The 16,374-nt window shown below is 43.9% G+C and overlaps 1 protein-coding gene across 3 annotated transcripts in view; it reads right to left on the bottom strand.

The window, feature by feature from the left end:
- ADAMTSL1 (ADAMTS like 1) overlaps positions 1–16,374 on the bottom strand; it is an 825,746-nt gene that overhangs the window by 73,908 nt on the left and 735,464 nt on the right. For all 3 annotated transcript variants that reach the window (XM_045509897.2, XM_045509896.2, XM_010946030.3), the window contains 2 exons: positions 11,066–11,194; positions 1,238–1,417 (listed from right to left, as the gene is read on the bottom strand). In XM_045509897.2, coding sequence (XP_045365853.1) covers positions 1,238–1,417; positions 11,066–11,194 — 309 coding nt within the window. The remainder of the gene's footprint in view (positions 1–1,237; positions 1,418–11,065; positions 11,195–16,374) is intronic.

A 16,374-nucleotide genomic window follows, 5' to 3' on the forward strand; every position in this document is an offset into this window, starting at 1 on the left:
TACTTATTTTCCCTGAGGAAGTCCATCATGTGTGTGTGTGTGTGCATGTGTGTGTGTGTAATTATTCTCACATTTTCCTTTTTTCCCCTAAGAATGATGGCTTTCTCTTAGATAGCTAGCATAAGTGCTCTAATAATTGACTTTTTTTTTTTTTTTAAAGTAAGACAAAACAAGCTTCTTTACCGCATCCCACTAACTTCCAGACTCTGTGAGGAAGAGAAACAGAGGGTTCCTAATCCAGGGGACAAAAGGGTTATAGCTAGAATTCAGCCTCGGGCATCAGTGAGTGTTGGGTGGTGTCCCAGCAACTGTTGTTATTTTAAAATAACTATTTTATGCCAGGAACTGTGTTAGACTCAGCGGTTCTCATGTTTGGGGGTGCTAAAGTCTGAATGTTTGTGTCCCCCAAAATTTGTATGTTGAAATCCTAACCCCTTCAAGGTGATGGTGGGGCCTTTGGGAGATGATTAGCTCATGAGGGTGGGGCCCTCATGATGGGGACTAATGCCCTCGGAAAAGAGACCCCAGAGAGCTGGCTCTTCCCTTCTGCTACAGGAGGGCACAGCAAGAAGCCATCACCCCTCAGCCAGGCAGAGGGCCTCCACCATAGCTCCACCATACGGGCACCCGGATCCTGGACTTCCAGTGTCTCTCAGTTTCTGTGAGAAACAAATTTCTGTTGTTTCTAAGCTACCTGGTTGGTGGTGTTTTGCTATAGCAGCCCAGATGGACTAAGACAGGGGGTACAAGTGTGGACGTGAGGTGGGCTGGACCATGAATGAACTTCCTGAAATTATTTGAAAAATTTTGCTTGCATCAACTTTTCTGGAGAAGGTCTTCTATAGCTTTTTTCTGATTCTCAAAGAAGTCCTTAACACAGGAGGTAAGAATAACTGCTTTACTTCCATTGCCTCTGTTTGCCACATACCACCCCAAATATAGGCAGTCCTCGCACTGCAGGTTTCTACACAGAGACCAGCATCTACAGCTTAGCAAGGTTAAGTGTCTTGCCCAAGGTCACACAGTGAGTAGCAGTAGAGCCAAGGTTCAAACTGATGCCTGCTTGGCCCCAGTCTGTTTTCTCACTAGCGGATGGCCCCTAGGTGAGGGAAGAGAAGGGGTATTGATTCTACCTTTATGCACTTAACCAGATGAGGGACAAGAGGAGGTGGAGAGGGTGGGTTAGACAGGCCCCCCAGCGGGGTTCACCGGGGGCAGCCAGCCTCGAGGTGTTTACCTAGGATCAGTAGCTGGGTGTTCTCGGTCAGCTCCCCATGCAGATTGGCTGCCCGGCAGGAGTACAGGCCCTGATCCGAGGAGGACACGGCTGTGAGCAGCAAGGAGCCCTCGTGCAGATGGTAGGGGGAGCCCAATTTGCTTTTATTCCTGAACCAAGTTACTTCAGCTTCAGGCACACCTAGGAAGAAAAAAAACAAACTCATAGGCCAACACATTCAGGTGATCCCTGAGACATTTACAGCCTCTAGGCGGGCCCGCCCCGGGGCTGCCCTGCAGGAAGCACCTGCCTGGGCGTCTTCTACTGTCCTTCAGCCAAACTAAATAAGGCCTCTGACCTCTCAGCTGTCTTGAGATCTTTTGGTTTTTAAAACTGACACTGATGAGGCAGGAAGAGAGAGGCTGGTTAAAAGAAGAGGAAGGAGGCAGCTGGGAAAGGGCACTTGCCAGGATGGAAGAAGGGTACCCCAACTCTTTGGAGAAAACACCTAAGAATCAAACCTATATATCAGTGAAAATGAATGACTGAGACAGGAAACAAACATAATGAATTGACAGAGACAGGAAACAAACATAACACTCTTTTTTTCTTTTAATTGAAGTACAGTCGAAGTATATCTATGTGCTAGTTTCTGGTATATAGCATAGTGACTCAGTTTTACTTATATATATTCTTTTTCGTGTTCTTTTCAATTATAGGTTATTATAAGATACTGTGATATCTTCCCCTCCCCCTTTCCCCTTTGGCAACCATGTTTGTTTTCATATTTTTTTCCGTTAAGGGTTATTACAAGATATTGAATGAACATAGTTTGCTGTGCTATACAAAAGAAACTTAAAAAAAAATCTATTTTATATATAGTGGCTAACATTTGTAAATATCAAATTCCCAAATGTATTCTGCCCTCTCCTCAATCCAAGTTCACTGTTGTGAGAGTGAGCTGGGGAGAGTGTGGGCACATGAATTGGGATGGGGTTCCTGTCTTTGGAAGTCAGGCTCTGTCCTCTAGGAGTGTTTGGGACTGAATGTGTCCTCTACAGATTCATATGTTGAAGTCCTAACCACCCACAGTGTGATGGTGTTAGGAGGTGGGGCCTTTGGAGATTTTTAGGTTTAGATGAGATTATGATAGGGAAGGGGCCCTTGTGATGGGATTAGTGCCCTTGTAAGAAGACACTAGAGAGCTAGCTTGCTCATGCTCTCTCTCTCCATCATGTGAGGAGATAGCTGTCTGCAAGCCAGACAGAGTCCTTGTCAGGGACTGAATGGGCTGGCACCTTGATCTTGGAATTCCCAGCCTCCAGAACTGTGACAGACAAACTTCTGCTGTTCAAGTTACCCAATGCATTTGTTGGAGCAGCCTGAATAGACTAGGAAGGGAATGGCTTTAATTCCTGAGGAAGTTTTCCTGTGGTTAACATGCTGGAGGCTTCAGTATAGGGCAAGCCTTTGGAAGTGGAGACTTCATAGGTGGCCAAGCTCTGAGTGAGCTGAGAGTCAAAAAGTATGTGGCATTAATCCACAGGTCTCCGGGGAGCAGAAAATTCCATCCCTTGCACTATCTAGGCTGCTGACTCAGCTCACAGTATTTGCTCGTAAAATTCTTGGACATGTATTCAGGGCATGTTTAGAATGTCAAAGCCAGGAATAGTCAGAGCCAGAACTTGAGTGCTTTCCCTGAGTTGGGGCTGGATTTTGCCCTTAGGGTGAGGGCAGCGCTACCTTTAATGGGCAGCCTACTATTGAGAATGCAGGTGCCTTCAAGAGTTACTTGTGTACCTGTTCGTTGTCGTCGATGAACACAATTACCCACAGTCCACTCTGTGACAGCCAGCTCATCAGCCCTCATTTTGGTCCCTTAAGCACCTGTGGTTCCCAAGATCCAAGTGGCAGGAAGCAGAGAGGGGTGGGGTGCTCTCCTGCTCCCTCACTACCAGTAAGCTGCCTTGTGTGAATTCACTGGTGTCCCAGCTGCCCTGCTGCTGTAGGTGGGGTTTCCAGTGGTGGAATGGTGGCCTAAGGTGTATGGCCAACGCGGTGAATCTGAAGGGCCTTTCTCCCTGTTAATGGGGAACAGAAGAGTGAAGCTTGGGTCCCCTCTTTTGTTCAGATTACCCATGATTCAGTGTGAAATCATTAGGGACTGGTTAACCGGCTGAGGAAGGAGGCAAGGCTGCTGAAAAGAGTGGAGACTTGGGTACTGCAGCCCCGTCCCATCAGGGAGGGGCACACACTGCGATAGTTAATGCTCAAGTGCACGAGAGGGCCAGGCTGGCACTGTCTCTAGTGTACCTGGAGAAATCATGCAGGTAAAAGACAGAAGAGCTGAGTTTTCATTGCAGCACCACTAGGGAGAGCAAGAGCATCATGATGCCCGGCCGTGCCAGCTAGGACTTTGGACCCTGAGATCCAGTTTCATGCCGGAAAAAAAATTCCACAGTATTCAGGGGAAAGCCTCTGAAAAGTAAGTTGAAGGAAACCCTCCTAGTCATTTCTCTCCTGAAAGTGCAAGGAAAAATGAGGGCCTACAAACCATCTTCTGCCAGCACTCACCCCTTTCCCTCACCGTGAACTGCCCACGTACAGCCCCGGTGGGCACCTTCCTCCGAGGAGAGCCGTGGACAGCAGGCAAACAATCCCTGATAGGAACTGAGGCTGTTCCAGAGCGAGGAGGCAGAGTGAGAGAGCTGCACTAAACGGGCTTTCAGCTCCACCAACAAAAGCTGCTGACTAAGTGAAGGGTGGGGGTGAATGCTCTCGCTCTAAGACTGTGCCCGTGGACCACGGCGTGTGCACCTCCAGGGCCAGCACTCGTGGCGCCTTCTCCACATGTCACACAGGCAGCTCCTGCTGCTCCCCTATGTGTCCTTCTCCGGTCAGGGACGGGGCCCCTGCAGGGCAGCCCAGGGGCAGAGACAGGGATGGTGAGAAAGAGGAGGAGGAGGGAGAGAGAGACAGCCTAGGGATAGAGCCATTTCTCAAGTCTCCCGGAAGTGGCTGTAAACATCTTCCAGTCCCTTCATCACTCTGTACCTCATTCCTCTGTGAGATCAAGTGTGTTTAACAGGATAACACAGGGTCTTTACCTAAAGGGCTGAACTCCTCAGGTGAGAGCAGAGGGGATCATGGGAGAAATGGAAATGTTCAGGACAACAAAGGGTTGAAGGAAGTGACCTCCAGTCTCTGTAACACTGGAGACACAGAAGCAATGGCAGTGCCAAGGAAAGACAAATGATTTAGGAATTGTTCCTTGATACATATGCTAGCAAACCTCTCTGAGACTCGGTCAAACACGGGCCTGTGTCATGAACTTGCCGATGGAGGTAGAGTTGCTGGTGTCACATTTTGGGGGAATCCTGCCTAAGACTGTGAGCCTTAGGTAGAGAATGGCGTCAAGAAGATGCTTCAGAATGACAGCCCATCCTGCCATGACTGGCTCTGACAAAGTCGGAACAAGGGAAGAGGAAAAATAAACAAGGCATCATAGAGTTCTTTTCTTTTTCTCTCAAGAGATGACAATGATGCTTCAGAAAGTATCACCAGCCCTCATGTATGCCAGAGTCCCTTGAAAACGCAGCAGATATACATGTCTGACACTGACGTTTCGAATGCCTAGACATCAGGAATGCACTGAGGTCAGGAGCTATGCCCAAGCATCCTGAACATGTCAGAGGGAGAAGGAATGTTTGCTGAGTATTTGCAATAAGCCAAACATTTAATAAGCATAATCACTCCTGTTTCACAAAGATCCTATGAAGCATTATTATCAACTCCATTTTACTAAAGAGGAAAATGGGACTCAAAGAAATTGAGAAATCTGCCTAAAGTGACTTAGTTTGGATTCCTGAATGATTACATGGGCTCAAAGCCCCTGTACTCCCCCCTACTCCCTACCTCGCCGCCAGTGACCTACAACACGCAGGTGGGGATCCGATCTTAGATACATCTGATGCCACAGATTCGCATCTTAACAAGGATGTGGCACTGCCTGCCCTTATACCAGACTGCCTCCCTCGAGAAGCTCTGATGGCTGCCTTATTATTTCTAGTGCCAAATCCTTAAATATTTTCTACCTTTGGAATTTACCTTTCTGCTGTAAATGTAACACCAAGACTATTGTTAAGAGGGAACTTTCTAGAATCCACGGGTACTGCTTGGTAGTGCCCTTGTTGTTGAGAAGCTTGGTCAGGGTGTGGAAGATTATTATTTTTTTTTCCTAGACTGTCGTGATATGACAGCACATTCTACAGACAGAAAAGTCTGAAAAATGAGAGAAAATATACTCGCACACAGAACAAAGTCCAAAGCTGTGCTGCTGACAAGTTACGGGGACAGGCTCCACACTCTGGACTCCCTGGTGTGACCTGTGTCTAAAAAAGGAAAAGGAAAAGGACCAGCCTTTACTTTTCCCCCCTGGTGACATACCTTATCAGCAACACAGTGCCCTCTCTGCTGCTCAAAAGGATCAATAAATGAGCGTAGTCATAATGGGTTGTAACTTGACATGATTATAAGGATTAGTGTCTTTAATCTCCACTGAACTGCCAGGTCGGGTGATGCTGGAATATTCTCTTTTAAAATCCCAGACAGGATCTTCTTGTTAACTAGACCGCTTGCTGTACTTAGAAGGCGCTTGCCCCATGGCAGAATCAACACCTTGAAGTAGGGCATCCACTGAAAGGTGCGCCTTGACATAAGTTTGAGAAGCCTCTTCAAGGGCTTGGTGCAAGACAAGGAAAGGCTAGTGTAACTGCAAAGGCAGCCTTGGCAATTAATGTAAAGAACCATGGAGGTCTGGAGGGCAGGTTTTCAGTCCTCCACGTTTCTGCACGCTGACTGAGGCAGATGCTGATGGCTGTTTCTTCTCCTTCCTGGGCACCCAGCCAGCCTACACATCCCAACATACCTTGCAGCTGTGAGTGGCCACGTGACTAAGAGGGACTGTGAGAAGTAGTAATGTGTGCTGCTTCCAGGTATGGCCCTTAAAACCTTCACAGCCACCCTCCACACTTTGCTTTTCCCTCTTCTGGTCGGCAGGAGTAGAGAGAGCTTCTGGGGAGACTTTGGAGGGCATGTGTTCAAGGTCACAGGGCCACCAGTGCTGTGTGATGCTGAGTGACTGTGTGGGGCAGATTCTCTCCAGCTGACTCAGGAATACTCTTTGGACTCCTACATACGCAGTAATAAACTTCTATTGTTTATTGTTTGAGTCATGATACATTTGGGGGGTCTACTTGTTACCAGAATCTAGCCTACTCTACCTAACACACTGCCTATCATTGACACCTCAACTAGTGATTTCTACATGGCTAGTCCTGGCAATTTTATCTCCTAAGTCTTCAAAAGCTTCCCTTGTTCCAAACAAACTGTACCATAGTCTAGGAAAGCATGTAATATCTAGACCTTGCCTCCTCTCCCCTACCTCCCAGCCACACATCACACTACTTTCTTTTCTGTTCTCCATACTAGAGCCACACCAGCCATATTTTACTCTTTCAGATGTAACACATTCTTTCTACCTCAGGCCCTTTGCACATCCTGTTCCCAATGATTGATCCACAGTCCTCCGTTCTACCAGCTGAGCTATCGAAGGGTGCTTCCCAATGATTGATATACTCCCTCCTCCCCCAACCCTTTATCTCTGATTTATTTTCCTGAATTCTTCTCAGAGAACAAGTATGGGACTGGTATAATGGATTGGATCACTTTTCAAGAAGAAGCTTCATCTTATTGCTTAGTGCTTTTTATGCTTAAGGGTTGGGAAGAATTTATGAGGCTGCATTTTACATGTTGAAAGCATATGTGTGCAAAAAGTTATTTAATGAAAAACTGCTAACAATTCAAACATGTAAGACATGAGTTACTTTATGTAAATTATATAATATTCTTAAAAATAGACTATTATATAGCCATTAAAATTATGTCACAAGAGAGCCATAAAAGCCACTTGAAGCATCAAAGTACAAATAGTTTCCTCTGCCATTCAGCATTACAGCTGTCAGTATTTTGACTAGAGACAACTCAAGAATGATTTCTTTGTCCAGTACATTCACAGACCAACAGTTTAATCAAAAGCAGGCTCTTTCCCATTTGTGTTGAATAAAAACTTTATTTAATAAAAAGCATAATGACAGAGATACACAAATTTATTTTAGTTAACCATGATTAACGCAAATGGTTCTACGAATAAAAATTAAAACAAAGAATGTAATGGGCATGGCCAGGTAAACACTGGACTTAATAACCTAGGATTTCCCCATCAGATTACCAAGAGTGAGTCTGCATGAAGTCAGGAGACATGGCCCTAGGCAACATGGAAGAGTTGACCAAAGCTGGTTCAACTGTCCTGGGTTCCCCATGATAAATACTTCTCTACCTGGATTCTGGCTCTCTCAGTCACCTTCAAATGCCCAGTTCCTTGTTCTGCTGTCCTTTGCTTTCCATTCATTTAATCCTACCAATCTCAAACCTCAAGAGGAGACCCAACATGGTCCATTAGTTTGGTGCTCCATCTTCAAGGCACATGTTCCTAGTGATCAACTGGGGAGTGAGGATTCTGCACAAAGGACCCTGCCTTTGTCATCAGTGCCTGCATGGAGGTGCAACTCATTCACGGGAAGCCCTGTCAGAGGTTTCATCTTACTCCTGTCTGGGAGTACAGAGCCTGAAGGGATTGAGTTCTAGAAGCTTTCACTGATGAGGCTGGATGCACAGGCCAAAGGAAGCCTTAACAAGAAGAAGCTAAAGTATGATGAAAGAGAATGATTTATAGTTTTGGTTTTCTGGAGCTACCAGAATATTCCAGAGAAAACTAGACTTAGCTATTTTTTGCAAACAAGCTCTAGCTTAAGATCCTTCTCCTACTTACTCTAAAATGGGTTCTCTCTCGCCTTATAAATCACAAGTGGAGGTAAACCTTCCAATGATGGGGCTGAGATCTAAGATGAAGAGACCCTGAGAGGAGGAGACACCACTGTCTGTCCTTTCTGCAGACAGGGTCTGACCAGGGAAACCTGTTTTGGGTGCCAGTGTTGCCAGAGCTGCACCAGGTCTTTGCTCAAAACCTGCCAACCCCCACCTTCAGCAGGAGTTAACATAAATCTTTAAGTCACAGGGTCTGAAGATAAGAAAGGAAGCTAAAGTGAGAGATGCACAAAAACCAGATGGAACTGGGTGGAACCAAGAGGTGACGAATCTGACCTCCAAAAGACTCTGAATCTCATTATACACTGATTTTTACTACATTAGCATATTAAATGACACATCTACCAGTGGCCATGACCAGAAATGGACTAAAAAAGGATAAAATGAGGGTGGCACCCAACTCCCTCAGAAAGCCCTGCCCCTTCCCCAGGTGACTAGTGCACATGCCTCCTCCTCATCAGCCTCACTCCTCCTCCCTTTGTCTTTACTTTTTAAGAACAAATCCTTCTCTAAAGAAGATCCAGTATATATATAAGATGGGAAATGTGGTGTGTGTATATATATGAGGTTGGATGCACAAGCCAAAGGAAGCCTTACCAAGAAGAAGCTAAAGTATGATGAAAGAGAATGATTTATATTTTATATACACACACACACGCATGTGTGCACACACACACACACACAATGGAATACTACTCAGCCATAAAAAAGAATGAAATAATGCCATTTGCAGCAACATGGATGGACCCAGAGATTATCATACTAAGTGAAGTAAGTCATGAAGTAAGACAGAGAAAGACAAATATCATATGATATCACTTAGATGTGGAATCTAAAAAAAATTATTCATTTGAACTTATTTACAAAACACAAACAGACTAGCAGACATAGAAAACAAACTTATGGTTACCAAAAGGGAAAGGTTGGGGAAGGGGTAAATTAGGAGTTTGGGATTAGCAGATATAAACCACTATATATAAAATAGACAAAAAACAGGGTCCTACTGTATAGCATAGGGAACTATAGTCAGTATCTTGTAATAAACTATAATGGAAAAGAAACTGAAAATATAAATATAAATATAAATATAAATATACATTATCTATCTATCTGAATCTCTTCGCTGTTCATCATAAACTAACACAACATGGTAAACCAACTATACTTCAATAAAAAAGACAACCCTTCTGCCCCACCCAAAACCAAAAAATTCCTCTCACCATGTGGGTGAGAAGTTGATCGGTGAATTTGGTTCCTGTTTTTCCATTCTTTGGCCACTGAATAAAGCTTGTGCTGCATTGATCTCAGCTTCAGTTTTGTTATTTGGGATGTGAACCTGAACAGTAAAACAAACTTTTCCTGCCGAGGCAGAGGACTTCGACTGGGCTAGGGCCCGAGTAGGGTTCAAATAACTTAATTCGTAACTGCAGTAGGGTATATCTGATGAAGACAGCAATCAGGGGCCTGTTGCTGGGCCCCTGCACAAGAGCCACCCACTTCTTCTCTATGTCTGGGAGTGAAAACCCTTAGGATGGACATTACAAGCTAGCAGTTCAGAGGAAGGGAGCATCGGTGGCTGAGCTTTGTTCTGTTCTATGTTGGTGTGTTTGTTTTTTCATTGAAGGTAAACACCTTTATGAAGAGCATACTACCACCTCCTATTGTCTACTACTCCTCCACTTCCCTGTGACTTTCTGGCCCCTATAGGCCTCTGAGTTTGCAATGCCTACCCAACAGTAATGCCTAGATCGCAACTCCAAACAGAACTGGCTGTTTTCATTAATGACTTCTACCTACTTTTGATGTGAGTAAGCTCCAGGCTTCTGTTGGTCTTACCCCTACCATCCACTCCTGACTTTTCACCACCACTGCCCTTGAGACAGGCTGGGACCTGGGACCCTTTGCTGCAGTGCCTACACCTAGATTAACATCTCCTTGAGCAACAGAATACAAAGAAACTATAAGGGATAAAAATAACTGTGTGCGTTTGCAGTTGGGACAAATGAACAAGATACAAAAAAGACCAAAAACACAACTGCCACTTCTGAGGTGTTGGGAGCAAAAGCAGGGTACTGCGCATGACCCCTGCACACAACACCGCCAGGGGAGGGGGCAGACCACCTAAGCCACCCCTTCAGCCAGACCCCTGAACCCACCCCTACCCTCACCCCATTTAAGGGACTGGCTCCCCCTGCCTCAGGGAGCAAAGAAGGGAACCTGTTACTTCTTTTTGCTCCCTTGTGCTGCAGCACGAGTCCCTGTAAAGACTTGCCTGAGTTTCCTGTTCTGGCCTCTTACCAATTTCTACCAATTAAGGAATCCAAGAACCTGGCTCCCAGTATCTCTCCTCTAAACTACCATGATGGCTTCTTAACTGGCCTCTCTGTTTCAGTATTTCTTTTCTTCGTTTCACTTCATGCACTGCATGGCTCCTTAACGTCACTCTGAATTTACTTTTGTCTGAAGCCCTCATCCAAGCATTCAAAGTCTCCCACAGCACAGTTGCAACCCACGCTACTGCCCTTCCACACCATCTCTGCACTCTGGGTTCCAGCCAGACCAAAGCACACACTGTTCCCTTAAAGTCCTGAGGCTTTCCTACTTTCATGAATTTTCTCACACTACTTCATCCCCCTGGAACACGCTTTGCCCCCATCTCTGCATGCACTCTACCAGTCTGCAAGACTGCGATGAAACCCTCTCTTCTTCATCTGCCACTGTTTTCCTCTTCTAAACTTCTGCAGCACTTTCTACTTTCACAATGACTGAGGGTCATGCTTCAGCTTTCCTACTAGTCCTAAGTCTCTTAGAGCAGAATTTGTACATATCTTCTTATTCCCCAACCTAGCACAAGGCTCCATTAATACCTGAACAAGTGAATTAACACAGGAATGAATTTCTCACCTGCAACTTGGCAGTTAATAGTCACATTGACTCCTCCCACTGTTTTGATGGTGCTTCCTACATCGACTGTGATGGCGGGCTCCTCTGTGTTGATCACCGTCCCTCGGGATGTCTTCACTAGTGGCTTTCCTGAGGATGAGAAGGAATGTGACATTATATTAGATGGTGGTAGTGGGCATTCCCTTGAAACATGAGATGATCAATGATGAACAGATGATATACCCAGGCTTTTTCCACTGACCATGTTTTCCTTTGAAGAAACTGTAACTACACAATATGAAAACCATTCATCCACCCATTTACCCATCTAGCTACCATAGAATTCTCAGAAAAAGAACAAGGACTGAAGAATCTGAGGACAGAGCATGGAATCTAACAAGTGGGGATGATTTGTGTTTCTCATCATTAACAAACGATCCAATGCATCCCACTTTTTTAGGGTTAGTCAAACTCTTCTACCTTGAGATCACTGCAGATTCACATGCAGTTGTAAGAAATAACACAGAGCAATCCTGCTTACCCTCTACCCAGTTTCCTCCATTGGCAATATCTTACAAAACTAGAGAACAGTATTATGACTATGGCACTGACATCCATAACGTTAAGCTGTAGAACAACATTCCCATCACTACAAGGATCCCTCATCTGCCCCCAACCCTGCATTAATATTTTGGCAAACTTTAATTTGGTCTCCATTTCTATAATTTTGTGATTTTAAGAATGTTATGTAGATGGAATCATACAGTATGTAACTTTTTTGATGGGCTTTTTTTTTCCACTTAGGATCATTCTCTGGAGACTCTTCCAGAACTCACATGGTACCAGCCACAGTTACATGTATCAATGGTGTGTTCCCTTTTATTGCTGAGTGGTATTCTACAGTATGGATGTGCCAAGTGTGTTCATTCATTCACCTGCTGAAGGACATCTGGGGTTGTTTTCACATTTTGGCTATTCAAATAAAGTGTCTATAAACATTCCTGTTCAAGTTTCTGTGAACATATGTCTTCATTTCCTCTGGGATAAATGCCCAGGAGTGTAATTGCTAGGTCATATGGTAGTTACATGTTTAGTTTTTTAAGGAACTGCTGAACTGTTTTCCAGAGTGGCTGGATCATTTCACATTCCCACCAGGAATGTATGAATGGTCCAGTTTCTCTGCATCCTTGCCAGCATTTGGTGTTGTTATTAGTTTAAATTTTAGCCTTTCTAATGGGTATGTAGTGGTACCTCATTGTGATTTTAATTTCCATTTCTCCAATGGCTAATGATACTGAATATCTTTTGATGTGCTTATTTGCCATCTTTACATTCTCTTTGATGAATAGTTCTTCATGTCCTTTAGCATTTTCTACTTGGATTGTGTGGTGTTTACTGTTGAGTTCTGAGCATTCTTTACATTTTAGATACAAGTCATTGTCAGATACATGGTTTGCAGTAACTTTCTCCCGGTCCATAGAGTCTACTCCCCACTCTTTTAGTTTTTGTTTTGTTTTGTTTTGTTTGGTGGGGGGTGGGGAGGTAATCAGCTTTACTTACTTAATTACTTACATACTTAGTGGAGGTACTGGGAATTGAACCCAGGACCTTGTGCATGCTAAGCACACAATTTACCACTGAGCTATACCCTCCCCAACATCTTAACAGACCCTTTCACAGAGCAAAACTGTTTAACTTTGATGAAGTCCAATTTGCCAAGTTGTCCTTTCATGGATTATGCTTTTAATGTTAAATGTAAGAAGTATTTTATCTAGCCTTAGACACTGAAAATTTTTTCCTACTTTTTCCCTAAAAGTTTCATAGTTTTACATTCTACATTTAAGTCTGTGCTACATTTGGAGTTAATTTTTGTATATGGTGGGAGACTTAGGTTAAAGTTCATTTGCTTTTTGCCTATGGATGTGTCATTGCTCCAACACCATTTACTGAACAAGCTCTTTCTTCCACTGAATTGCTTTTGTATCTTTGTCAGAATCCGCTGGGTATATTTTTGTAGTTTTGTGTGTTCTCTCTTCTGTTCTGATTTACACGTTTCTCTCTCTACCAAACCACACAGTTTTAATTATTGTAGTTGTAATTGCCCTTGAAATTGACTCTTGAGGCTGATTCTTCCCACTTTATTCCTCGCTATTCTAGTTTCTCTGCCTTTCTACACGAATGTTAGAGTGACCTTGTCTACAACTATAAGATTTTGCTAGAGTTTTGACAGGAATTACACAACTCTGTATATCGATTTGGAGAGAACTGACACCTTTGGTGTGTTGAGCCTTCTAATCCATGAACACTGCATGTCTATTTATTTAGATTTCCCTTACTTTCTTTCATCAGAGTTTTGTAGGTCCCAGCATACAAGTCCGGTACATATTTTGTTAGATTTATACCCAGTTATTTTTTCCAGGGATAGTAAACGATACCGTATTTTAAATATCAGCATCCATGTGTTCATTGCTAGTTACAGAAGCAGTTGAGTTTTGTGTGGTGTGTGACCTTGCTGGACTTACATACTCGTTTCAGAACTTTTTTTGGGTAGATTCCTTGGGATTTTCTAAGTAGGTGATCATTCGTTCTGCAAATAGTCGTACTCCTTCATTTTCAATCTATATGCCTTTTCTTTCTTTTTCTTGGATTATTTCACTGGATAGAACTTACAGCACTATGTTGAATAAAAGTGGTGAAAGTGGGGTTTTGGTATTTTCAGTTGAAACCTGGACATTTTCACATTGTATTATGCAACTCTGGATCTTATTTAAATCTGTTTGAGCCGGCATTCTCTGAAATTACCCAGGTCAGGGAGCAGGGAGGTGCCGCCTGGTTACTACCCAGTGAAAGCAAAAGTCCAGGTCCTCCACTTGGCCTCCTCTGTGACCCATTAGGGGCTCCTCACTACTGCTGGGCACGGGTGGAGCTTCTGGCTCTCCATGTAGTCTCCCCTAACACTGCCGAGGGAGGGGCCTTGTTACTGCTGGGTGGTGGTGAAGACTCAAATTCTCTAGGAGGCTTTCTCTACCACCACCCCAGAGGGAAGAGTAAGGGGGGCGCTGTGGGGGGAGGGTGGAACTCCAGGATCCCCATGTGGTCTCCGCATTGCGCCCTTGTGGGAATGAAATCTGTCTTCTCAGATACCATGTCTGTGGGGGTGCTGGGGAACCTCATTTCAGTCTGACAAGGAGTCTAGTCTCCACACTCAGGCTTTGCTGGTGTGGGTGATGGTGGATCATAGTGTTTTCTGTGATGTTTGGAGTAGAGAAATAGTTCCTAGAAGTTTTCTGTCTTGCTAGGTTGCCCTTTCCTAGTTCTTTGCCTGCAGGAAGCAGGCTTTCGTTGAGACATTCTGCTGTTGTCATTCCTGTTGTATTTCCTGGTGGCTGGCTTCTTTAGCTCCAAGTTTAGGATTTGTGAAGAAAAAGGAAACCCCAAGGAAGTCACAGTTGTATCACTCCTCAGTACCCAAGGTCCCTAGCCAGTCTGCTTTCTCCTGTCCACTTTTTGGTCTTCTTACATTTGTTTTATATATAATGTCTGAATTTTAGCTGTATTCACTGAGAGGAAGAGGGAAAAGTGCATCTACACTATCTTCCCAGAAGTAGAAGTTCTGTGCATGTTACATTTTAATTGGCCTTTATCAGCTGAGGATAAAAATACAGCACACTTCATGTACATGACCACAAAACACAATGAAAAGATTAATTTACTGAGCACCTTTGGGAAATAAGGGTCCACATGAGATCATTTTCATATACCCAAAGCTTAATTTTTTTGTAAGCCAAATGGATTTAATTTTGTTCCAATCATTTTACAGGCAGAACAATCTACAATGGCATTCACTCTTCTGTGCCTTCATTAACAGTAAAGAAAACCATAATTAACAGGGCCCTTTGCAGTCCTGTACCTGCTTTTCAGACTTTGTTTTCTTTGTCATCCATTTATCCTTTCTTTCTGCTTGCACTGTCACACAGCCTCGTATTAGAAGCCATCCCTCCTTCTTCTCCTCTCCCTTTTAACTGCCTTCTAGGCACAGGTTATTAGCTCATTAGATCTACGTTTAAGGACAGAAACTTGAGTAAGGTTCTGAGGAGTTCACCTTTGAATATACGCATAGGCTCTCTCTACCTATTTGGGGGCCTTTTCCCTTATATCACTTATTTCACTTATTTTCAATACTTTCGAGATTATGTATGGAGAATGCAGTATTATTCCAGCTGCATTCTCTCATTAGCACCTGCATTAATTAGTCTCAGAAATCATTATAGTATGAAATCACTCATCTCCACATCAGATCATACATAATCTCAAATGTATTGAATATAAGTGAAATAACAGTGAATTAATGCTAGCATCTTTACCTTACCTCCCTACCCTAAGAAGCTCTAGCTCCAAATATACCTTAAATCTAACCAGCCCCTCTACTCCTATAATCTGATGCTGCCATGTTCTCTCTGGCTGGATTACTCCACAGCCTAACAGGTCTCTTTGCTCCCACTGTCCCTTCACTATAGTCTCTTCTCATGACAGCCAGGGTGACCTTTCTAAAACATGAATCAGATCACATAATTCCTATGCTTAAATTATTGTGTGTGTGTGTGTGTGTGTGTGTGTGTGTGTGTGTGTGTTTCAGTGCAGTCAGGACAAAATTTCAAGCCCCTTTCATGACCAATCATCCCCTACTTGTTCAGGCTCAGCTGTTGACCCCTCCTGCCTCACTGAGGCCACACTCTGCATCGATCACTGCTGCTCTGGCCACACTGGCCTGTGGTCCCTGCCTCCAAAACATCAACACATCTGTCCCAGACGTTCTCTCCCTACAGACATCCACCTACAGACTTCTGCACAGCTATCTTCCGGTCATTCATGTCTCCACGCAAATAGCAGCTTCTGCTGGAGCTTTTCCCAGCCATCTCATCTAAAACGTGCATCCCTTCACTCCCCCGCCAGCCATTACGTAGCTCAATGCCAATTTTGTTTTCTTCCTACGCACCAGAACTATCCAAATTTACCTTATTTATTTGTGTGTTCTCTGCCTCCCGCCCATCACCATGTAACTTCCATAAAATCAAGGATCACATCCCTCTTGTCCTCTTCTTTATTCCTATCACTTAGTCCTACACATAGTAGGTCCTCAAAAAATGTCTAGTAAATCAATCTAAGTGTACATATGGTGTGGTATGTGCATTACCTGCATTTGTTTTTTTGTCATAAAAACCCTGAGAGGCAGGTAAAAAATTTCCCATCTTTAATATAGATGAGGCACTTAAGCTAAGAAAAGTCCCATGGTTTGTCCAAGGCAAAAGAACAAGCAAGTAGTAGAGCTG

The sequence above is a fragment of the Camelus bactrianus genome, chromosome 4, assembly GCF_048773025.1.
Source record: "Camelus bactrianus isolate YW-2024 breed Bactrian camel chromosome 4, ASM4877302v1, whole genome shotgun sequence".
NCBI classification, from domain to species: domain Eukaryota; kingdom Metazoa; phylum Chordata; class Mammalia; order Artiodactyla; family Camelidae; genus Camelus; species Camelus bactrianus.